General features: G+C 43.7%; 1 protein-coding gene across 2 annotated transcripts in view; it reads right to left on the bottom strand.

The window, feature by feature from the left end:
* CHKA (choline kinase alpha) overlaps positions 1-6018 on the bottom strand; it is a 55702-nt gene extending 49684 nt beyond the window's left edge. For both annotated transcript variants that reach the window (XM_077455951.1, XM_077455959.1), the window contains exon 1: positions 5593-6018. In XM_077455951.1, coding sequence (XP_077312077.1) covers positions 5593-5852 — 260 coding nt within the window. In that variant the 5' untranslated portion in view covers positions 5853-6018. The remainder of the gene's footprint in view (positions 1-5592) is intronic.
* Positions 6019-25079: the final 19061 nt, after the last annotated feature.

Raw genomic sequence — 25079 nt, 5'->3', positions numbered from 1 at the left:
AGACATTTAATAGATGAACAGTTCAGTTGCGACAGCAAGACTCTGAGACTGTTATTTTTGGCATGTACTTGTAATGTAACTGTTTTGTGAACCATTAAATTGAAGAAACTCATCATCAGCAGCAGGCAATGACCAATGCAATCGGCATGAATATTTTTTCACTTATCACCTGATATAGAAATGAGTCATGGGCAGAAATAAAAGGCAGCTGACACACCACTACGCAATATGAAATTGTGACAAGTGTACAATAAGTGTCTCTGATTTCAGGAAGGAAGTTCTGTAGAGCTGCAAAGAATTTGGTGAAAGCAACAATCGCATATACAGATTAGAAATAAAGGGAAGTCCAGATGTTAAAATCAAATACCCACACAGGAAATGTACAGTTGGGTACAAGAGTATGTTATAGTGCAAATACAATTGCAGTGGATGAAAATGGCTTCTGCCAACAAAGACAATGCATTCCTTCTCGATCTCGAGCCCCGATTCACACCTGAGCATGTTGGATCTTGAAGCGCAAAGCTCCAATACTCCATGATTTTACACTGTGCCTGTCCACATATGAGCGCTCAGACGCTTGTTAGCCTGAATACTAAAAATGGAAAGCTGAACTCAAGGCACAAAAACGTTCATTGAAATATATTCCTTAAAAAGGATATAAATCCTCATTTGGGGAGATTTACCAAAATTGGAGAGTGCACAAATCTGGTGCTTCGCATGGTAGCCAATCCGCTTTTAACTTCAGCTTGTTCAATTAAGCTTTTTTGCACTTTTGATTTATTTTTATTTTTTATAGGCGGTCCCATTAAAAGTCTATGGGGCTAAAAACGCACAATTATGACCCAAAAAAGCTTGTGTACTTTTTGTATCATCATATTACAGGAGGCAAGCAATACAATGCTCAGGTGTGAACGGGCCCATTGAGAATAATGGGAATTTTTCATCTAGAGCGTTGTTGTGCTATAGGAATCGCATGGCAAAATACTAAACTGAGAAAAGAGCCTAAAATGTATGGGGCCAAAAATGCATGATTCTGCCCCGAAGAAGCTCTTTGCCTTTTTCAACACCCCCCCCCCCCAAAGCACCCTGGATGCTCTGCCCGCCGCTGAGCTATTTTCCTATCCCAACACAGCACACAGCTCCGGTGCGGTTCACATGTGGCTTATAGTATGAATCGGGGGTTACACACAGCCACGATCTGCACAGTGTGTAGCTGGTTACTGCAGCTATAATGCCAGTCCAAGCAGGAAACTGCAACACAGCAGCCAGATACACAGCATGAATGTGTATAAAGCAAAGTGATCTCAGCTGTGTGTAATGTAGGCAGAGTTGTGTGCTGTGCTGGGAAAAGAGCTTTACCGTGTGCCCTGCCAGCGGTGATCCCTGTCCTCTGCCTCCCCAACCGTGATCCCTGTCCTCTGCCTCCCCAACCGTGATCCCTGTCCTCTGCCTCCCCAGCCGTGATCCCTGTCCTCTGCCTCCCCAGCCGTGATCCCTGTCCTCTGCCTCCCCAGCCGTGATCCCTGTCCTCTGCCTCCCCAGCCGTGATCCCTGTCCTCTGCCTCCCCAGCCGTGATCCCTGTCCTCTGCCTCCCCAGCCGTGATCCCTGTCCTCTGCCTCCCCAGCCGTGATCCCTGTCCTCTGCCTCCCCAGCCGTGATCCCTGTCCTCTGCCTCCCCAGCCGTGATCCCTGTCCTCTGCCTCCCCAGCCGTGATCCCTGTCCTCTGCCTCCCCAGCCGTGATCCCTGTCCTCTGCCTCCCCAGCCGTGATCCCTGTCCTCTGCTTCCCCAGCCGTGATCCCTGTCCTCTGCTTCCCCAGCCGTGATCCCTGTCCTCTGCTTCCCCAGCCGCGATCCCTGTCCTCTGCCTCCCCAGCCGCGATCCCTGTCCTCTGCCTCCCCAGCCGCGATACCTGTCCTCTGCCTCCCCAGCCGCGATCCCTGTCCTCTGCCTCCCCAGCCGTGATCCCTGTCCTCTGCCTCCCCAGCCGTGATCCCTGTCCTCTGCCTCCCCAGCCGTGATCCCTGTCCTCTGCCTCCCCAGCCGTGATCCCTGTCGTCTGCCACCCCAGCCAAGATCCCTGTCCTCTGCTTCCCCAGGCATGATCCCTGTCCTCTGCTTCCCCAGCCGTGATCCCTGTCCTCTGCCTCCCCAGCCGTGATCCCTGTCCTCTGCCTCCCCAGCCGTAATCTCTGTCCTCTGCCTCCCCAGGTGAGATCTCTGTCCTCTGCCTCCCCAGCTGTGATCCCTGTCCTCTGCCTCTCCAGCCGTGATCCCTGTCCTCTGCCTCCCCAGCCGTGATCCCTGTCCTCTGCCTCCCCAGCTGTGATCCTTGTCCTCTTCCTCCCCAGCCATGATCCCTGTCCTCTGCCCTAATTACCTCCTGTACGCTGCCCTACCAATTCCTGTACAATCCACTGCTGATCCTCTGTACACTTCCCTGCAAACTGCCGACCCTATCCTCTGAACCAATGACCTTCCATCCTCTGCCCTCTTGACATTGTTAACTGCACCCCCACATCAGACAGGCTAGATCTGACCCTGCTGTACAGTGTAATCAGATGGTAGTAGCAGTGAATATACTGTACAATGATCATATGGTAGTAGAAGTGTGTATACTGTACAGTGATCTCTGGCAGTAGCAGTTTATATACTGAACAGCATAATCAATGGTTATAGCAATGTATAGATGGCAGTGTATATACTGTACAGTGATCAGATGGTAGTAGCAACATACATACCGTACAGGGATTAGTGGTAGTAGCAACATATATACTGTGCAGTGATTAGTGGTAGTAGCAACATATATAATATACAGTGATTAGTACAGTGGTAGTAAGTGTATATACTGTAAAGTGATCGGTAGTAGTAGCAGTGTGTATACTGTAGAGTGTGATTAATGGTGGTATAGATGGCAGTGTATATACTGTACAGTGATCAGTGGTAGTAGCAGTGTATAGATGGCAGTGTATATACTGTACAGCGGGGGTCAGCAACCTGTATATCTGCCAGTAGATCGTGGTCTGACCCGCCATTCCAAAGCATCAAACAAAGTGCAATTCAGAGGGACTACTTGTAAAGTTGGAGCTGTAGTAGGGAGCAAGAGCTGCATAAGCCGATGCCTCCTCTGCAGTGCCGCCTCCTGTCCCATGCAGAGTGATATCAACTACACTCCACTTCTTATACCAGGTAGCGGTCTCCAGAGTGGTGCCAGCAGCATGAAAAAAAAATACCTTTAGGTCAGTGTGACGAAATACACTGGGCATAATAGTATAGGGCTGCTTTCACACGGATGTGCTGTGGTTTACCCACACCATGGGTGCAGTGCTGTGTACCTGCAGCTTTCCTGCGGGTTTGCTGCGCTTCGCCAAAGACTCCTATTATATCCTGCGGTTTTACCACCCCCAACTTTACGTGTGAAGTAGTCCTAAAATGCCACTGCTGAATGCAACTAAGGGCTCATTCAAGAGCTGCCCCTCTGAAAAGCAATCCGAGTGTGTGTTGATAGGTGGTGAGAAGGCGGTATATTGCCTTCCCACCACCTGATTTAAACCCATGATTGCAGTGCAATGCACACGTTTGCTACACTGTAGTACTGCAATTAGAGGTTTAAATCAGATGTGAGGAGGCGACACTGTGCCCAGTCATTTTTTACTTCTCCTGTGTTGTTCAGGTAGATCTTCACCACTTTAAGGTTGCCTACCCCTGCTGTACAGTGATCAGTGGTAGTATAGATGGCAGTGTACATACTGTACAGTGATCAGTGGTAGTATAGATGGTAGTGTACATACTGTACAGTGATCAGTGGTAGTATAGATGGTAGTGTACATACTGTACAGTGATCAGTGGTAGTATAGATGGCAGTGTACATACTGTACAGTGATCAGTGGTAGTATAGATGGCAGTGTACATACTGTACAGTGATCAGTGGTAGTATAGATGGCAGTGTACATACTATACAGTGATCAGTGGTAGTATAGATGGCAGTGTACATACTGTACAGTGATCCGTGGTAGTATAGATGGCAGTGTACATACTGTACAGTGATCAGTGGTAGTATAGATGGCAGTGTACATACTGTACAGTGATCAGTGGTAGTATAGATTTCGGTGCACAGAGGTCAGTACACAGATGTCAGCGCATTGATGGCAGTGTACAGATGTCATTATATAGACCAGTGATTCTAAACCAGGGTTCCTCCAGAGATTGCTAGGGGTTCCTTCAGCATTGGGTAATTTCAGCCTCTGAGATAGGTATCCACTGACACCATTGATCTTTCTAACTAACTATCTGTAAGGAGATAATTCTTCCCAATGACTACAATTGTAAGGACCATTCTGCCCACTGACCATCACACTAATGTATCACGAGTTGTAGATTCCTAATTTTTAGCAGAGGTTCCCCAAGACTAGAGAACTATTTCAAGGGTTCCGCTGTGTTGAAAAGGTTGAGAAAGGCTGGTATAGATGTTGGTAGTATATAGATGGCAGTGTACAGATGGCAGTATATAGATGGCAGCGTATAGCTATCAGTGTACAGATGTCAGTATACAGATAGCAGTGTACAGATAGCAGTGTACAGATAGCAGTGTACAGATGGCAGTATATAGATGGCAGCGTATAGCTATCAGTGTACAGATGTCAGTATACAGATAGCAGTGTACAGATAGCAGTATACAGATAGCAGTGTACAGATGTCAGTATATAGATATCAGTGTACAGATGTCAGTGTACATATGTCAGTATACAGATGTCGGTATACAGATGTCGGTATATATATGACAGTATACAGATGTCAGTATACAGATGTCGGCAGTGTACAGATGTCAGTATACAGATGTCAGTATATAGATGTCAGTATATAGATGTCAGTATACAGATGTCGGTATACAGATGTCGGTATACAGATGTCGGTATACAGATGTTGGTATACATATGTCAGTATATATATGTCGGTATACAGATGTCGGTATATATATGTCGGTATACAGATGTCGGTATACAGATGTCGGGATATAGATGTCGGGATACAGATGTCGGTATATAGATGTCGGTATACAGATGTCGGTATACAGATGTCGGGATACAAATGTCGGTATACAGATGTCGGTATATAGATGTCGGTATACAGATGTCGGTATACAGATGTCGGTATACAGATGTCGGTATACAGATGTCGGTATACAGATGTCGGTATACAGATGTCGGGATACAGATGTCGGTATACAGATGTCGGTATACAGATGTCGGTATACAGATGTCGGTATACAGATGTCAGTATACAGATGTCGGGATACAGATGTCGGTATATAGATGTCGGTATACAGATGTCGGTATACAGATGTCGGTATACAGATGTCAGTATACAGATGTCGGTATACAGATGTCAGTATACAGATGTCGGTATACAGATGTCAGTATACAGATGTCGGTATACAGATGTCAGTATACAGATGTCGGTATACAGATGTCAGTATACAGATGTCGGTATACAGATGTCAGTATACAGATGTCGGTATACAGATGTCAGTATACAGCTCCTGTGCAGTGCTGATGTGATGCGAGTCCCTGGTCGGGGTGTAGCACTGACCGTATGACAGTGATGTGGAATCGCTCCTCCTCCAGGAACCTCCAGGCCCCGGGCAGGAACTGCTTACACCATCGGTACGCCTTGCACTTAGTCCGGGGGTCGGGCTCGTCCTCGGGCGCTCTGCAGTTCTCCTCCTTCTCCGGACTCTCCACCACCCCCGGCTCCCCGATCCTCTGGCCGCTCACCAGTCCTCCGGCTGAACTGATCAGTAAGCCCAGAGAATCCGGCAGCTCATCCCCGCAGGAGAATTTGGTCTTCATGATGGGAACAATGAACAGGAGACACGAGGATTGCTGTGTGCGGAGAGGGCGGAAATGCTCTTATTTATTATTCGTATTATTATTCGTTATAATAGAGAAGAATTCGCTAGTGATGGGTACTACGTCTCTCTCTCCTCACACTATCAGATCTCGTCTGCTCTGTCAATCCCGGATTCCGTTTTATATGTATTCACAACGTCACAAAGGCTGAGGGGTGTGAGGCCCCGCCCAGTGCCGAGCTGTGATAGGAGGAGGAGATGTGGAAGGTCTGGCTGCTGAGCTGGGATGGTTTCCATGGAGACATGTATGGTCACCTTTACTCTACACCCTGACTCCATCATCACTGACAAGGCTGCTGCAGTTCCCATAGTTACAGAGCTGTGATTGGCTGGAATCAGGGTGGATCCTCCAACTATTATAGACTCAGAATGAGGATACAAGGTATAGCAAAATCCTTTTTTTGTATGTAAAGAGGTATGGACTGCAGAGGAGGAGACGTCACTCAGTACAAATCATTAGGATGGCCAGGTCACAAAAAGGAACTGGAGAAAGTGCAGAGAAGGGCAACCAACCTGATGTCAGCTATGAGGGAAGATTAGAGCAGGGGTCTCAAACTGGCAGCCCTCCAGCTGTTGTGAAACTACAAGTCCCATGAGGCATTGCAAGGCTGACAGTTACAAGTATGTTACAAGTATGCCTCAGGCAGAGGCATGATGGGACTTGTAGTTTTGGAACAGCTGGAGGACTAACAGTTTGAGACCCTTGGATTGGAGGAACTGAATGTATTGTCTCTTGAGGAGAGGCGATTAAGGGGAGATATAATCAACATATACAAATACATAAGTGGTCCATATAGTGAAGTCGACAAGAGGTGGGCAAGAGGGACAGCTGCCCAGGGTGCAGACAAGCAAGGGGGCAAAAAATATGTGCAGGGTGGTACACCCATGCTATAGCATGTATTAACAGTGAGGAATTAGGGTGCAATTGTGGATCCTTGTCCGCCATGTCCCGGTACTGTTATTCACTTTAACCACTTCAGCTCTGGAAGATTTTTACCCCCTTTCTAACCAGAGCACTTTTTACAGTTGGGCCCTATGTCGCTTTAACTGACAAATGTGCGGCCAATATATATTCTTCTACATATTTTTGGTACAAAAAACGCAATAAGCGTATATTGATTGGTTTGTGCAAAAGTTATAATGTCTGCAAACTATGGGAAAGATTTATGGCATTTTTATTTTATTTTTATTTATTTACTAGTAATGGTAGTGATCTGTGATTTTTAGCAGTAGTGCGACATTGCGGCAGACAGATCGGACACTTTTGACACATTTTTGGGACCTTTGACATTTATACAGCAATCAGTGCTATAAAAATGCACTGATTACTATGTAAATGTCACTGGTAGGGAAGGGGCGCTTCAAGTTGTTAAATGTGTGTTCCCTCAGTGTGTTCTACCTGTATGGGGATAGGACTGATTGGGGCAGGAGACCTATCATTGTTCCTACTTTGTAGGAACAAACGATAGGTCTCCTCTCCCCTCACAAAACAGGGATTTGTGTGTTTACACACACAAATCCCTGTGCTGGCTCTCGTGCACGCCATCGTGTGATTGCCGCCAGCCATGCGCATCGGGTCCCCCGCCTGGCAGAGAGTGCACACCCTCTGGTGACTCTTAAAGGGGACGACATACCCGTACAGGGTTTTGCGCCGCCATGCCATTCTGCCGCAGTATGTCTGCGTGACGCAGTCGGAAAGCGGTTAAAGAGGAAGTAAACCTTGAAGGGTTTTACTTGCTCTTTGTTCCCTGCAAAGTAAAAGCATAATGGGCTAGTATGCATCGCATACTAGCCCATTATGTGCCACTTACCTGCAGAAGAAGCCTGCGATGTCCCCGCTGTGTGGCTGTGTCCATCTTCAACCCCTTTTCCTTCCGGGGCTGTGGACTACGACTCTGTTACTGTCCAGAGTCATGTGACGTCAATCCCGCGCATGCACGCGGGAGCTGACGGTCACTGCACAGGCACTATAGGAACGGCCCAATCGTGCCCTTTCTTGAGTGCACATGCACCGATGACGTCAGTGCAAGCGTATATGGCGAATATCAATAGCAAGCTGCAAAGTATAGTATAGAGTGCCCCTAAAGCAAGGCAGAAGTTTTTTTCTACCTTGCTTTAGGGGCACTCTATACTATACTTTGCAGCTTGAATCACTCACTTCCTGCCCAGGACTACATGTCCCATGAGGCATTGCTCCTCACACATTCACAAGTCCTCAGGCACTTATTGACAAGTATGGACGGTCTACTGAGCTGTATGTGTGCTGAACTGTGTTTCCTGATATGTAAATAAATAATGCATTCTGTATGCAGGCAAACAAATCGTCTGCCCGATTAATTGACAACTATTTTCATGAATTGATTAGTTGTTTTGGCCCTATCCCAGTTTGTTGATGTGCTAGAAATGCATAGTTATGCTCATATGCAGCAGGGTGCAAGTACTAGTGCTTCAGTACATTTTGGTGATCTGGAAAGCACCAGTGGCCTAGTACATCCTGGCCTTTTTAGCATCCAGGGCCGTCTTTAACATTGATTGGACCCTGGGCAAAACTTTTCTTGGTCCCCACCCCCCATGCAGTTTTGCTCTCCACCTGCTTTGAGACATACAATAAATAGCAGCTAGACTCAAAATCAGTTTACTGAATCAGATCAGGCAGCTATTGCGATTGGTTGCCAGAGGTTACAGTGTATCATTGCCGCTCACTGACTGGTTGCTATAGGTTACAGCACACATTACAGTTCACTGGTTAGTTGCTAGAGGTTACAGCACATGATTTCTGCTTGCTAGAGATTACTGCGGATATGACCTCAGGGGGGCATGATATACATATCAATGCTGCCGGCCGGCGCTTTTTACATGAATGCCAGTAATTTACATGTAAACACAGGGTCTGCAGGTGAGTCACCTGTACACAACAATAGGGCAGAGCTGGGCAGCATTAGTAGCAGACTTCACACTGAGATATTGGACAGCACAGGACTAAAAAACTCAAGGGAATTTAAACCAGGATAGTTGGCAAGTATGAGGCAGCTGCTTTGGGCCCCACAACAATGACTTGGCCCAAGGCAGCTGCCCCTTTTGCCCTACCTTAAAAACGGCCCTGGCAGTATCTCTTGGTGACGTGGCGAGCATCAGAAGTGCAGTACAAGCTGGTGAGGTGGCTAGCACTAGTAGAAGAATGCAAATGCAGAATTCAAGCACAGGCCCGTAGCACACATAGTAGCCTTTCAGTGGTGCTTGCAAACCCTAATTTGTATCCCCAGATTCAGCAGCACCTGTGTCCCCCACCCCCCCACCCCCCATTCATAGCCAAGCCTGAGGCTCAGGTAGAAATAGCAAACTTAATAACGCCAAGAGCTGCACGTTCAATTAATCGTCAAGAATCGTTATCACAATTTCCCCCCCATTACGATCTTGATAAAAGTGTTTGCTATGCAAAGAATTCTCTCTGTTCTTCTGAAGCCACAGCCTTCAAAAGAAAGGAAGAAAACATCCAGCCAGTCTGCCAAGAATTACAACATTCTTTAGCAGTTTAACTTTGTAACAATTTGTCAATGGACTAGACTGTGTGTAAATGAAGAAAGTTTAACCACTAAACCTTTTTCTGACATTTGTTGGTTTCAAGTTAAAATCTTTTTTTTTTTTGCTGGAAAATTACCTAAAACCCTCCCAAACATTATATATATATTTATTTTTTAGTAGAGACCCTAGAGAATAAAATGGTGGTTGTTTTGGAAAAAATTACTTTAATCGCTGCCAATCCAAATTCATACCTTGCCAGACCATTTGAGTGGAAACCAGTCACAGTTTCTGAATGTCAAACTTTTTTGGGCCTAACCCTCAACATGAGCACAAGGCCCCTTTCACACTGTCAGACCATTCAGGTCCACCTGTCTGTTTTATTGGCGGACCTGAACGGGTGCTCCATGTTAGTCTATGGAGTGACGGATATCAGCTGTGACATAAAATCAGACGGATGGCCCTACATTCGTATCCGTCCCTAGCGGATTGGATTGGGTGAGATCTGATGAAAACAGACATGCTGTCCGTTTTTGTTCGATCTCTCAATAGCAATCAGTGGCACTCCACAAGCCCCTACCCACTCAGTGAGCACAGAGGGACCTGTCATTCGCTGGCTCAGCGGAGATTAACGGAGAGATCTCCCGCTGAGCTGGCGGCTCCTTGGCAGTGGATCCGCCTCGTGAGAATGAAGCCTTACAAAAACAAAGAAAAAATTGCAGTCTTATTGGTCCACAGACCCGATTCATCGTATGCCCGTGTTCTCTGCTTCAAGTGGCAGGCGTAGATATGAGCATATAACGCGTTTCATGTATTTCAAAGACAATACACTTGGGGTCACCCTAACTATTATCAGCTCCACAAAATTCCGCCCCCCCATAATTTATCTTTCCCAAAAGTTTGCAGATGTGTATATACCCTAACAAAACATCTGCGTAGACGAGTCCCTAGTACATCATACTGGCAGGCTTGCAATTAGGAAATTACTCCCCAGCAGACGTGTGCGGCGTCAAAAAATTGTTTTGTTTTGTTCCGTTCCATTTCGTATTAAAAATCGTATTTCGTAATTCGTGTCCGAAATTCAATTTGGATTCGTAAAAAATAAGAATTTTCGTTAGATTCGTAAACTTTTCGTAACAATTGCAAATGTTCGTTATGATGAATTTATCATTATGAGGGGCTCCCACCATCCTGTGCTGTGCTGACTTCCTGGGGTTTTTAACTTCATCATAACGAATAATTGTAGTTAACGAACATTCTGTCCGATTCTGTTTTCAACGGAATTTGGATCCAAAGTTTGTATATGAAATTCCGTATTTCATACAGAATTTGTATGCATAAAAATTTGTATTTCGGATTTGTATGAATTTCCAGAAATTCACACAAATTTTCGATTCGTAGGAAACTAATCGCACATGTCTACTCCCCAGCAAGAGTGCCAGATATAAGATCCTACTGTATAAGCTATGTAAGAGGGCTATACATATCGCTTTAAAATTTATGAGGCAAAAGACACTCAATTGGAGCCCCCCAGATGCCAAGACTGCATGGGGAGCAGTGGCAACATAATATGGGACCCTTGTTCCTTATGAGGTACCATTTGTACGTAGATGACTTTTACACAAGCCTGACACTTTTTTAACATTTGATTATAAAAGAAAATGGCTGCTGTGGCCCCATGCGACCCAGTCACAGGGGCTTCCTCTAACGGCTCGTTAACACCCCATTTAGAAAGGGGGAGAAAGCCTGCTTGCAGAATGATGAACTACTCACAGTGAAGTGAAAGGACAAACGAGATGTATTCATCCTGTCTTTCATGCACCCAGACATGACAGTCCAAATTAATACGGCATTAAAAAGCCTCTCTGTGTCCATAAAATAATCTTTATATGGGAGGAGAAGAATTTAACAACTAAATGTTGAAGCCATTTAGTGTGCCGCAGAGCTAGACATTGGTACAAAAAAGTGTCTGTTTTTTTATTTCAATTGGTTCTACATAATGCTTTTGTAATTTGCAAAGCAACTGGAAGAACTGGATCTTTCCTAAAATGAATTTCTAATCTCATTAGAGATTAGACATGTGCACTGACAATTTTTTTTTTGTTTGTTTAATTTTATTTATTTTTTTTGGAAATTCGAAAATTCTGAAATACGAAAATTTGGATTTTCGAATTTCCGAATTTTCAGATTTCGGATTTTCGAATTTCCGAATTTTAGAATTTAGAATTTTTGAATTTCAAAAATTTGAAAATCTGAAAAAAAGAAAGACTGCTCTGACAAAAAATGTATTTGTTTTCGTTTCATTCTTTTTTTTGCTTTTTTCGTAAATTTGAAAATTCAGAAATTCAAAAATTCGGAATTCAGAAATCCAAAAATTTGGATTTTTGAATTTCTGAATTTTTGGATTTCCAAATTTTCGAATTTCTGAATTTAAAATTTCCAAATTTCGAATTTTCGGAATTCGAGAATTCGGAAATCCAAAAATTTGAAAATCCAGAAAAATTGAAAAAACTGAAAAAAGAAAGAAAATCTGTGAAATTTGAAATAATTAACTAATAATAACTAACTATTAAATTATAGGTATTGGAATTTCCTTTCAAATTTGGCTGTTTGCGAACATAACGAATACAAATTTATCTGAAGTTACAAATTATCCGAAATAACAAATGCCTCATCTAAACAAATGGAATGGAACAAATTAATAAATAATAATAATAATAAAAAGGTTTTATTATTGTTCTTTATTATTATTAGATTGTTACGCTCCATTCTTTTACGGCATTCGTTATTTCAGATAATTCGGAACTTTGGATAAATTCGTACCCGGAAATTCCAATACCTATAATGTAATAGTTATTATTTCAGGTTTTTGAATTTTCAGATTTTCAGTCTTATTTTCAGTTTTTCAAAATTTCCAAATTTTCTAATTTCCGAAATTCCGAATTTCCAAATTTTTGAATTTCCTCATTTCAAATTTTCCAATTTCTGAATTTTCTGAATTTTAGAATTTCCGAAAATGAAAAAATTTCCAATTTCTGTAATTACAAATCTCCGAATTCCGAATTTTTCAATTTCCGAAATTCAAAATTTTTGAAAAATTCGGAAATTTGAGAATTCGGAAAATTGAAATTTAGAAATTCGAAATTTTCGGAAATTTAAAAATTCGGAAATTTCTGAATTAATGAATTTGTTAAAATTTTTAAAAAATTCAGTTCGGAAATAAACGAATTGCACATGTCTAGTCATTTCAATCTTTAGCAGTCGTATACATGTGAAAAACGTTAGCTTCATTCTAATTTGCGCTCTTAACCCAACTTAGTGTTATCTCAATGTTGCACTATTTAGCTTTTTTCCCTAATTTTGCTGCCAATTGCATGCTGAAAAATTGGGGTTCAAAGTCCAAGTTCCCTTGCCAAAAACCTTGAGGAGTCTGCTATTCTAAACAAAGTCATTTTGGGGTGGTTTCTGGGATCCTGCCACTTCTAAGCCACTGTAAATGTGGTTTGGTGCCAAAAAAACGGATAGGTCATGGTTCCCAGGTCTATTTCTATCCATTTACTATAAATCACATCACATATTTAAAATGACTGTTTTTCTACTTCCTGGTTGAATGAGTCGCTGGTGATGTAACCCTGGTCTCACAGATGCATCCTGGCAAGTTCTGGTATCATGATCCAAAAGGCAGACCGAGAGTTCTAAGTAGAGTTCCAGGAAGTAAAGGAGAATGGATCGATCTGCCCTCAGTCAAAATGGCCACCGTGAGAAGTATACAAGGAATGAAACTCCTGTAAGAATCAGTTTCTAAATATTTTTTAAAGGTGCCTTTGTGATAATTTGTATGATAAAAATGAAGTTCCTCCAATTTGTCACTAACACTCTTAGCCCTTGTACACACGGTCGGAGATTCTGACGGAATGTTTCCTATCGGACCGTCTTGTCGGATATTCCGACTGTGTGTGGTCTGCATCGGACTGTTTCTGTCGGGAAATATCCGTCGGACCAACTTTTCCAACTTGCCGGTAAAATTTTCCGACAAAATGCTCCTATCGGACATACTCCGATCATGTGTAGCCTACTTCGATGGACAAAGTGCCACGCATGCTCCGATCAAATTCCTAGACAAAAGCTATTGGCTACTAGCCTGAACGTAGTCCCGTCCTAACGAAATAGCGTCATCACGTTATGTACAATCGGATTTTACGACAAGTTAGTCCGACCATGTGTATGCAACATCACTTCCGGAACTCTTCCGGAATTAATCCGTCGGAATAACTCCGACGGATTTGGTTGTCGGAATCTCCGACCGTGTGTACAAGGGCTTACACAGCTCCCAACTGTGCCTGATTTGGAGCAATGTCCCTCTGTTCCTCATTCCTCCTCATTTGTCCCTCATTTTGGTTTGATCTATATAGATGTATATAAAATGCACTTTTTATCTACCAAAAAGTGTTTCCCAGTGCTAAACCTCTCATCTGATTTCTAAATTTGTAAATTCCAAAAGCCAATAGAAAGGAATAGTAGTGGTAAAAAAAAGCACTTGTGGGTTTAATCAATCTTGTTTTTTTGTACAATTCTCCTTTAAGGGGGTGTGGAAAGGGGTGTGTTCTATACCTGCATACTTTTGCTGATAGGCGTCCCTCATTGCCATCTCAATAGATTGGGAGGTATGCTCGTACACAAGCTTCATATATTAAATGTTATACCTTTAATTGCAGAGCATGGAATAACTGCTCCAGGGCATTACAGGACATTACATTAAGGCCATGTGTGTAGTGTGCAGCAGCAAATTACTAAATGGCAATGTGCAGTGAGTACATAAACACATTCCAGACTGTACAAGGAAAACAGTTTTTAAGAAATTGTATAATGTAAGGCATAGGTCCCCTGGGAGCTGTGGGCCTTGGGTGGCCGCCCAAATAGCTGCCTTTACTAAAACCATTCAATCTGCCTGAAGCACTCCCATTTGTCATCAGGATGTAAAATAATCCCATAGCAGGTGCACAGACCCATTATCCTGAGTACAAAGATCCCACTAACTCAAGTTTGCAAGATATTTAAGAAAACGGTTATTTTGTTTGACAAAGAATGTAAAATATTCCTTGTGGATGGACTGCCCCTTGAGACCTATCTGTAACCTCTTCAGGCTCCAGGCACAGTTCCACATGTAACGTGGATTATCTACATTTCAGAGATTTCCTGCAGATACAGCCATACAGTTGGAATACACTTCCACATATACACTTTTTCTGGTGCCCTTTTTGTCTCTATTCTGCTTTGTAGGTGACATTTGGCACAAACGCACTATTCAATTAAGGTCAATGAACCTTGCTTTCTATTACAAGGCCAAACTACATTTAGTTGGGTGATGTTTAACTGATTGCAGATAAAATAATTATTTGATGTGTCAATATTGCGTACTGGCAGAACACTGACAGAACACGTTCATTGTAGAATCATCCAATAAAAGCAATATATAAGAAAGTGAATTTAAGACGTATATTTACCCCTTTGGTGAAACTCTGAATAATCAAATTGATGCTTGATGACTGGTATATTAGATCCCGCCATTATGATTTCTATTTTGGAAGGAATGTAAGAAACAGCTTTAATATGTAGCACTGACCCCCGATGGAGCGGCTGGTTTGATTGGGCTTACCGTTACCCTCTTGACCTTGTGTACGTCTAGGGGTTTCCCAAGGTAGATGGCCCAAAGAAAGGCAGAAACTGACACTGGATCCACTTTTGGGATATTTATTTGACAACAAGTAGACAAACAGTCTCTCAAATGAAGGATAAAGGGTTGGGTAGGAAGTTCAGGTACTCTTGGAACTGCAAAAAAATAGGAAGTCTCTCACTATAGAAATCCAGAGAATTACCGCTCACAAATGGATTGTCACAGCTACCGGATAGACCTCCTCTCACTAGGTCTAGCAGCTGATAGAGTGTTTAAAGCGGAGCTCCGCCCGTTTTTCTTACATTACCCCAAGACAGTTAACTCAATGCCTAATGTAAAAACGGCACTTTTTTTTTTTCACTGTACCTTCGTTTTGGAGATAATTTCCTGTATGGTGTGTATGTGGATATTGGTGGGTTCAATGCGGCTAACTCGTAATTTCCTGATAGTCGTACTGGCTACTGGGAGCTTGTGTAATTGTTCCCAGGAGTCAGTGCAGCGGCCTGGCGCGAGTTATCGCATGATTTCAGCTACGTTGCCATCACAACGGGGCGGGACTTCCACAGCCGCCGCCTGTGCGATGGCAACCTGAGCTGTTGACGGCGCTACAAATTCAAGTTACTGAGCATGCGTGAGTTTGGAGATACAACGCGCAGTGCATGCTGGTCGATCAGCAGCACTGTATCCCAGAAGAGGATGCCTGTGGGCTTCACATGCCCACAGGCAAGATGAGAACGGCCGAAAAAAAAGATTTAAAAGTTCTTATTAAACAGAAAACTGACATCTTTAAGCCCTTGTACACACGGTCGGACATTCCGACAACAAAATCCATCGGATTTTGTCCGACGGATTTTGTCCGAAACTGGTGTTGCATACACACGGTCGGACAAAGTTGGCGGAAAATCCGATCGTTCGGAACGTGATGACGTAATTTCGTTAAAACGGGACTACGTTCAGGCTAGTAGCCAATAGCTTTGGTCTAGGAATTTGATCTGAGCATGCGTGGCACTTTGTCCAATCTCAATTCTCTAGAAACGATCGGACATGTTGTTGGAAAATTTTATAGCCCAGCTCTAAACCTTTGTCGGTCGGATATTCCAACGGAAACAGTCCGATGGAGCCCACACACGGTCGGATTATCCGACAACATGGTCCGATCGAACATTTTCCGTCGGAATGTCCGTCCGTGTGTACAAGGGCAAAGACATTAGAACTGGAACAAGTGAGTTTTAATTTTAAATAACTTAATCTATGTCATTGCAGCAAAAAAAATTAAATAAATGATTTAGGCAGTGGAACCCCGTTTTAAATAAAGCAAAGTCTCTGCCACAGACTTGGATGTAGAACACTTGTGAATGAAGTCTCTGCCACAGACTTGAATGTAGAACACTTGTGAATAAAGTCTCTGCCACAGACTTGAATGTAATTGAGGGACGTAGGTAAATTTAGAGCGCTATCATACGGTACCAGTATCTCGCAGCCAGTCCGGCGATACCGTATGAGTGTAGATTGACTTTGTGTCTTTCAACTGAGCCTCCAGGCTCCTTCTGAGAAGCCAGCCTTATGAGACCTCCCCTGGTTGCATCTCCAGTTGCTGGACCTCTCCACAGATGAGATGACACCGGACCACCTTCGAATCCTCCTCCCAGTTACTTTGCCTCGGGCTAGCCAGCCCAGAGACTCGGAATTGGATGGATACGCACCCCAGGCCACGAGGGCCATGGGGGCTGGTCAGGAGGACCAGGACCAAGCAGACAGAAAGATCTTCTGGACTGGAACCCAGAAGCACGTGATGTCAGTACCTTAAGTACCCTCTCCCAGAATGCACAGCAAGACGACACTCCCAATACGCCTAGCTCAACTGTGTTCTCACACTTGCCAGTGGTGACAACGACACCTGTGGCCAAGCAGAACCCAGTGCAATCCAGCTAGACTGGTACTGAAACCATAATTTAGTATAATTGACCCTAAAACCCAACTGTGGCTTTAGGAATTTTAAATAGAAAAAAAAACATATAGCACGTGCTCTTCAGGAGCCGGCGCTACATATAATTCTGTTTAGTCAGCATATTAGCCTCAGGCAGTATTGTATGAGTGGTTCCGACTTGACAAGGGTTGAATTCTTTTTTTTATATTTTTGATTCTATTAAAATATAGTAATTTGTTTAATACCACATTGGGTTCCATGATTAACCTCTGTTTGTGACTTAATCTACTGGTCATAGTAGTTTGGAGGCAAGAAAAATGAAATCACCCTTTCCAGCAAAAGCACAGTCCTACCCTGCGTGAATTTCCAGTGTTTGAAAAATATAATATGTCACCATACCCCCCAATGTTCTCAGATGGGAATGAGGCACACCTATCAGCAAAGGTATACAGGAATAGGACACACCCCTTGCCACACCCCCTTAAAGGAGAATTGTACAAAAAAAATAAGATTGTGAAGAGGAGGGGAACAAGGGGAGCTGGACTTTGTGTGAAGAACAAGATAGCAATAGAATTGATTGATGAATATGTAGGAATAAAAAACAAGATTGGTTAAACCCACAAGTATTTTTTTTACCACTACTATTCCTTTATTTTGCCTTTTGGAGTCTACAAATGCAGCAATTTAAAAATCCAATGACAGGTTTAGCACTGGGAAACACTTTTAGATAGATATAAAGTGCATTTTATATACATCTATATAGATCAGACCAAAATGAGGGACAAATGAGGAGGAATGAGGGACAGAGGGACACTGCCTTGGACTCTTTAAAATGTTTCTTTCTTACAAAAGAAAACAAACACCGATTAATAGATCAAGCACTGTGGAATTCATAAACTGTACAAGCATGTAGGTGGGAACAAGCTTTAACCAGGTAGAATCAGACCTCATGATTCCTTATTTCGTTTGCTGAAAAGTATTTAAAACCTAATGCAAAAAATGTCATGAATATGTCTATAGTGTGCTACTGCCACCTGATGGTGAAAATGCAGTATCACATAAATACAACCAACAGAGCCATAAAATACGCTAGCCCAGTAGTACTGTAGTCAACTCTCATGATATGATACGGGGGCCTCATTTGTGGCCCCTGACGTTACAAAAAGGGCTACGCATAATAATATTAAGCTGCCATAATTACATGCAACAGGTCACACTACAAGAATGCTAAAATAGATAATCAGACTGTGAACATACTGTAAAAGTTATAGAAGACTGCATTATCAAAAATGTATCAGAGACACAATACATGAAACTTCTAGAGACCGGCTTTTAAAGCCCAAATCAATGCTTCTATATTTATGCTCCCTTCCTAAAGAGGAAGTAAACTCTCCCACTCTGATGCTTCTTTTTATTAAGTCCATTATAATAAGTAATTATCAGACTATAGCCACTGTAATCCAGCCCAAATCACATATTACTTACTGTTTAAAGAAACTTTAAAAAACTTGTTTCCGGAGGTAAGGCAGCGCCATCTTAAGTATTGTTTTTTGAGTCCACAGTGGAGTGTATTTCTGCCCTTACATTGAGCACTTCCTGTACTTTTAACCAAGCCTCCTTCTCAATCCAACGTTTCTATGGCAACCCTGCTTCCCTGTTCATAGCTGACTTGTTTTATTTCATAGTATTTACTTGTGCCGATTATCTAGTGTTTGCCTATGTCAGTCTTATCAGCTTCAGCTGATAAGACTGCAGTAATGCTGTCCCATCCCCTGCTTTACACTGCATGTGATATCACATGGTGTGTACGAGGAAGCTCTGAGTGATTATGCAATCTCCTGGGATTTCAGTGTTGTGTGCCGTAGGAAGTCCTGATAACAGATAGATAAGCACATAGAGAGTGTGCCGTAAATCAGGGGAGATCTGGGCATGCTCAGTGACATCATTCTAAAGAACAAAAAGGATTACAATACTAAGCAAGTAAGGAGATATCTACAAGCAGTGTTCATTAGTGTTCATTAGGGTTTTTTATGCTGATTTACATGGGACAAAGTTGTGGGAGAGAGTTTACAACCACTTTAAGCCACATTTCATATAGCTCTCAAGATCGATTATAAAAGATCAAAAGAAAGAAACACAAAAAGAGAATGGGGGGGGGGGGGAGAGCTGGTGAAAAAGCAACAAACCAAACCATTTAACTACTAGAACCAAGTCTTAATATATTTTTATTTACTCACCTGAGTAAGCATCTAGGTAGGAAAGATACAGACTACTGTATGCGCCAAGGGGTGCATGCAGTCCTGTGCTACAGGTTGTGAAACATGGCACATTAATCAGAGAACACGCTTCACTTTGACGCTACTCTTTAGAACAATCCCTCTAGTAATAGTCCAGAAAACAGAAGGTACGGAGACACCATCAAAAACATCCCAGGTCAGGCAAGCTCTAGTACTGATGCACAAGGGATAGCAGCAGCAACAGTTACCAGTATCCTACTCTCATCTCTGTATTCACAGTGTCACTAAATACTTGCATGCCTCCTTCCAATATCAACAATCATGAAAACTTCCATGCTACCTCTAAACCACTAGAAACATACACTATATTAACGAAAGTATTGGGACACCTGCCTTTACACGCACATGAACTTTAATGTCATCCCAGTCTTAGTCCGTAGGGTTCAATATTGAGTTTGGCCACCCTTTGCAGCTATAACTGCTTCAACTCCTCTGGGAGGGCTGTCCTTAAGGTTTAGGAGTGTGTCTATGGGAATGTTTGACCATTCTTCCAGAAGCCCATTTGTGAGGTCAGGCACTGATGTGGACAAGAAGGCCTGGCTCGCAGTCTGTGCTCAAATTCATCCCAAAGGTGTTGTATCGGGTTGAGGTTACAAGTGCATACAAGTTAAGTTCCTCCACCCCAAATTCACTCATCCATGTATTTATGGACCTTGCTTTGTGCACTGGTCCAAATCATTTGGTGGAGGGGGGATTATGGCGTGGGGTTGTTTTTCAGGGATTGGGCTTAGCCTCTTAGTTCCAGTGAAGGGAACTCCTAAGGTGCCAACATATCAAGAAATTGTGGATAATTACATGCTCTCAACTTTGTGAGAACAGTTTGGGGAAGGTCCCTTCCTGTTCCAACATGACTGCGCACCAGTGCACAAAGCAAGGTCCATAAAGATATGGATGAGCGAGGTTGAGGTCAGAGTCCTGATCTCAACCCGATAAAACACCTTTGGAGTGAATTCGAGCGAAAACTGCGAGTCTGGCCTTCTCGTCCACATCAGTGCCTGACCTCACAAATGCGCTTCTGGAAGAGTGGTCAAACATTCCCATAGACACACTCCTAAACCTTGCGGACACCTTCCTAAAAGAGTTGAAGCTGTTATAGCCACAAAGGGTGGGCCAACTCAATATTAAACCCTACGGTCTAAGACTGGGATGCCATTAAAGTTCATGTGCCTGTAAAGGTTTCCCAATACTTTTGGTAATATAGTGTATATTGTGATATCCTAGATCAGGGTTAGGCAACCTCGGCACTCCAGCTGTTTTTAAACTACAAATCCCATCATGCCTCTGCCTCTAGGAGTCATAATTGTGATTGTCAGGGTCTTGCGATGTCTCAGGCTTGATTCACACTAATGCATTTTTTGATGCATTTTGCATTTTGCAGAAATGCAGGGAAATTTTTTAACATGGTTTCCTATGGAACATGTTCACATCAATGCATTTTTGTGCCTCTGCGTTTTTGGAAAGGGTCGAGGACTTTTTTTCATGCAAAATTCTGCGTTTTGCATGTAATAGAAGTCAATGGACCCCCATCCAAAACGCAAGTACCGCGTTTTTACCGTGATTTTGGCGCGATTTGCGTTTTTGTTTTTTGCATTTTTTTTACACTGTATAAAGCTGGTTGCTAAGCAACCACAGCGTAAAAAAAAAAAAAAAACCACTAAATCGCGGTGAAAACGCATGTCCAAAAACGCAGCAAACACCACAAAAAGCACTGCAGAAACGCTCAAAAGCAACATGCATAGATGGGAATCGAGCCTTATGGGACTTGTAGTTTCACCACAGCTGGAGGGCCGAGGTTGCCTATCCCTGTCCTAGATAATTAAAGGGTGCTGCTCCCATACATATGCATTCCTGCAAGTAAGCTAAATTCTCATTAATAATTATGTAGTGATCCCCTGACAACTGAGTGAGATCGCTATGTGATAAAAATCTATTAATAACTCCTACCTCGTTCATTAAATAAACTTGTATCCAAACTACAAGGTCAAATTGTAAAGTAAGCATTCCAAATGTAATGGCAATCCGCATTCGAATTGAAATAACCAAATCATCCATATTATGATGCAAGTCTATAAAGAAAACACTATAACAACAATACTAAATAATCAAGTCCCAAAGGCATGCGTTTATGTGTCCAAATCTCTTCCTCTGCTGTGTGCTTAAACAATTTTGTACATCCACCCCATTATGCAAAGTGCATGCTGCCTGCTTCACTCCAATGCGCTCACCTTATGGCATAGACCTAAGAACATATCTTGTTAGGTCCAATTTACTTTTACCCCCTTGGGGTATGAATATGTGTAGTGTGTTTTGTGTGTGTATGTATATGTATGTATGTATATATATATATATATATATATATATATATATATATAAGAAGGCCAATATGGTCGCCTGAATTTATGGGAGGAGCCCGCAGGGGTATTTAACCAGCCCGTTCGTCTGTGGTCTTCGATGGTTCCTGTGCACAATACCTATTACGCCACTAGGCCGACTATTCGAGACAAGCGTTCGAGAGATCCCGCATGCGTCAGTCCCATCTTCGTAGTTTTGTTTCTGACTCCGGTGTCTCCGTGAGCTTTGTGTCCGTGAGCTTCGTCGTTCGTAGGTTGCCATCTTACGAGGTCTTCGTAGCAGTCGTTGTCGAGTTGCAGTTGTCGTACAACGTTTCTGGTTCGGCTGTTGCAGGTAGGGCTTCGGCTCATGTTTTTTTTTTTCATTTCACGCTTCGTAAATTACCATGTCACTAAATTGTGATATCTAAACAACGAATTACTCACAACATTTCACGTAATCCGTACGTATATTTCATTTCGCACCGGCGTGTTTTGCATGTTCATATAAACTTTCTTACCATGCGTCACAAAACAATTCACTCGCTTGTGACAATTCGGTCGATGCCACATCAGGCATTCGTTTCGCAAACATTTCAATCATTTTCAACCAGTTCAGTTGTTTTAATCGTTATAACCATTTCAAAGCATTTCTAATAATTTCTAAAAACATTTTAAAGCATTTCGAATCACTTCATTCATTTCTGTCACTTACCGTGCTCCGATTCAAATCCAGTCGCATCGTCGATGCACAGATTGGTGTGCCCCAGTGGATCTCGGCCTCATTTCAGTACATACTCCAGAGACGGATTCATTTGTCAGTCGTGGGTTTGCTCGTTGATTCTTGTCTTTGTCATGGCATATCATTTCTTGTCACTTATTACGCTCCGATACGAATCCATTAAAGATGCACTGATTCGCTCCGGGGTGCCCAGTTGTTTGGCCCCATTTCAGTACATGCTCCAGAGATGGATTCACTTGTCAGTCGTAGGTTCGGTCGGTCACTGATTCTTGTCTTTGTCATGGCATATCATTTCTTGTCACTTATTTTGCTCCGATACGAATCCAGTCGCATTTGAAGATGCACCGATTCGCTCCGGAGTACCTATCACATTCCAACACAAATCTAGTCACATCTACACACCAGAGTCCATTTCATGCTCAGTCTCAAACAGTGGCATGGCGATCCGGGCCTCTGTCATGGCAGAACAAATCATTTCACTGTCACGTACTGCGCCCCGATTCGAATCCAGTTGCATCCACGATGTACCAATTCATCCCGGGGGCCCCACCTATTTGGCCTCATTTCACCAATTGCCTCATTTCAGTACATGCTCTAGAATCTGGTTCGCTGTCAGTCGCAACTGCGGCAGTCATGCCTCAGTTATGGCAGATATTCATTTCATTCAAAGCAAACATTTCATTCATTTCATTTCATTCCGACTCACTGTCGCCTGTTGAAGTCACCATTTTAGTATTTGTCTAAGACAGGTAATCAAAACTTTCAACAAGCTTTCACCTCTCATATTTCTTCAGGTCAGTCGGATTCAGTAGGTACACCCTGCACCAGCTTGGACGGTGCTTCCCCAGGTAAAAAAAAAAAAAAGAGAGAGGTGTACACTTCGCTTAGGTACATATGCCGTTAGGGAGCAAAAGAGAGACTTGAAATTTATGTCATCCTCAATAGGTTTCTGTCAGTCAAGACTCAACCCAGAGGACAAGTCAGCACATCCAGGCATTAGGACAACTGAACTATGTCCCAGGACAGCAGTGAAGAACCCACGGGCCCCTTTGTCCCCCTCTCCAGTCTCAGAGAGTGGCAGCGTACAGTCACTTAGGGGATGGACCATCCCGAAGTTGACCTCAGAGCTGAGGCGTAGAGGCGTGCCCTTTTCTGCTACAGCCGGGAAAGCAGAGCTCTTCAGGCTTCTCTTTCCTGCACCAGCCACAGCAGGATCCAGCACTCAGCAGGCGTCCCTGGATTCGATCTCATCTGCCATATCGCAACTGCATACCTTGGTGTCATCTCTGACCGCATCAGTTTCTGAGGTTCAGAACAGAGTAGCACTCCTGGAGACCGCCCGGCCGTTTCTGTCCCTGACCCTGCCATAGTCCAGGCTGTTACAACTCCTTCTGCAGGTACCACAGGGTGGAGTTCCGTAGTGTACTCTTCCCACTTGGTCCCAACCAATATCAGGAAGGACATCCTGGAAGGCAGGGACATCAACCCCGCCTCTCTGCTTATCTCCATACATGACTTGGTGGAGAATAAAGCATATACTTGGGGGTACGTGTCAGTAGTCCTTAAGGCTAAAGACCCCAGGCTTAATAGGAAGCTATCAGTGCCGGAGTTCACGTTGGCCTTCAGTATGATGAGGGATGTCATATGTTCAGCTTCTCCCAACAGAAGAGAAGAGTTGGATCTATACCTCCATACTGTGGTAGACCTGGGCTACAAGTATGGAGGCTTTGGGTTTTATGACTATCACCGCTCCTTCTCCGCCAAAGCAGCAGCCAGGTTTTTGCAGTTTCAGACGCCCACAAATTGGAGCATCATGGACACGGAGCTCTTCTGTCACCACTTTGCTGGCCTTCAGTCACCACTGTGTGCAATCTGCCAGTCGGCTACCCACACCGCCACTTGGTTCGCCAACGCGACAACCAGTCGACCCTCCGAAAGTCCCTCTACCTCCGGTGCAGTTCAGGGCCAGCAGGCCCCTGCATGTATGCCCCAAATGGACAAATTTGGACGCCCAGTCTGGACCGTGGGAGGGGCAGCCATCTGCAATAATTTTAACTATGGTTCCTGTAATTTCAGCCAGTGTCGCCTGCTTCACATCTGTACCCTATGCCAGAGGGCTCATCCTAGGCTCCTGTGCGAGGTCAAGCAACTGAAGAAGACATGACTAAGCCAGGTCAATGTCACATGGCTCGGCTTCTATCTTTCCACACATCCCACTCCCTCCCTGGCACCTCATCCAAGGTTTCATGGAAGCTGGTCTCATTTCTCTGCCTCACACTACTCATGAATGCAGGAACCTACGTTCAGCGGCCACCGAATGAGCAGGCCATAGACCGGCTCCTACAGACCGAGATAGACCGGGACTTCATGATAGGCCCTTTCACTCAGCCCCCCTTCAAAACATGGAGAGTCAGCCCTATTGGGCTTGTCAAGGGCAAGTTCTCCAATAAACGTCTACGATTTGTCAGCGCCTCATTCCTCCACCATCCCCAGTCTTAATTCCCTTATCCCCTCCGAAGAATTTTCCCTCAAATACACCTCTGTGGATATGGCAATCCAGGCTATACTCAAAACAGGCACAGGTACCTGGCTCTCCAAAGCTGATATCTCGGACGCCTTTAAACTCCTTCCTATCCACCTGTCCCTTTGGTGCTGGCACACCATTAATGGAGGGAAGCG

Source organism: Lithobates pipiens, unplaced genomic scaffold, assembly GCF_037356315.1.
Source record: "Lithobates pipiens isolate NorthernLeopardFrog02 unplaced genomic scaffold, aLitPip1_a1.2 Scaffold_10, whole genome shotgun sequence".
In the NCBI taxonomy this organism is placed as follows: Eukaryota; Metazoa; Chordata; class Amphibia; order Anura; family Ranidae; genus Lithobates; species Lithobates pipiens.
The sequence above is the reverse complement of the archived record's forward strand: the minus strand, read 5'-3'. Positions and strand labels throughout refer to the sequence as shown.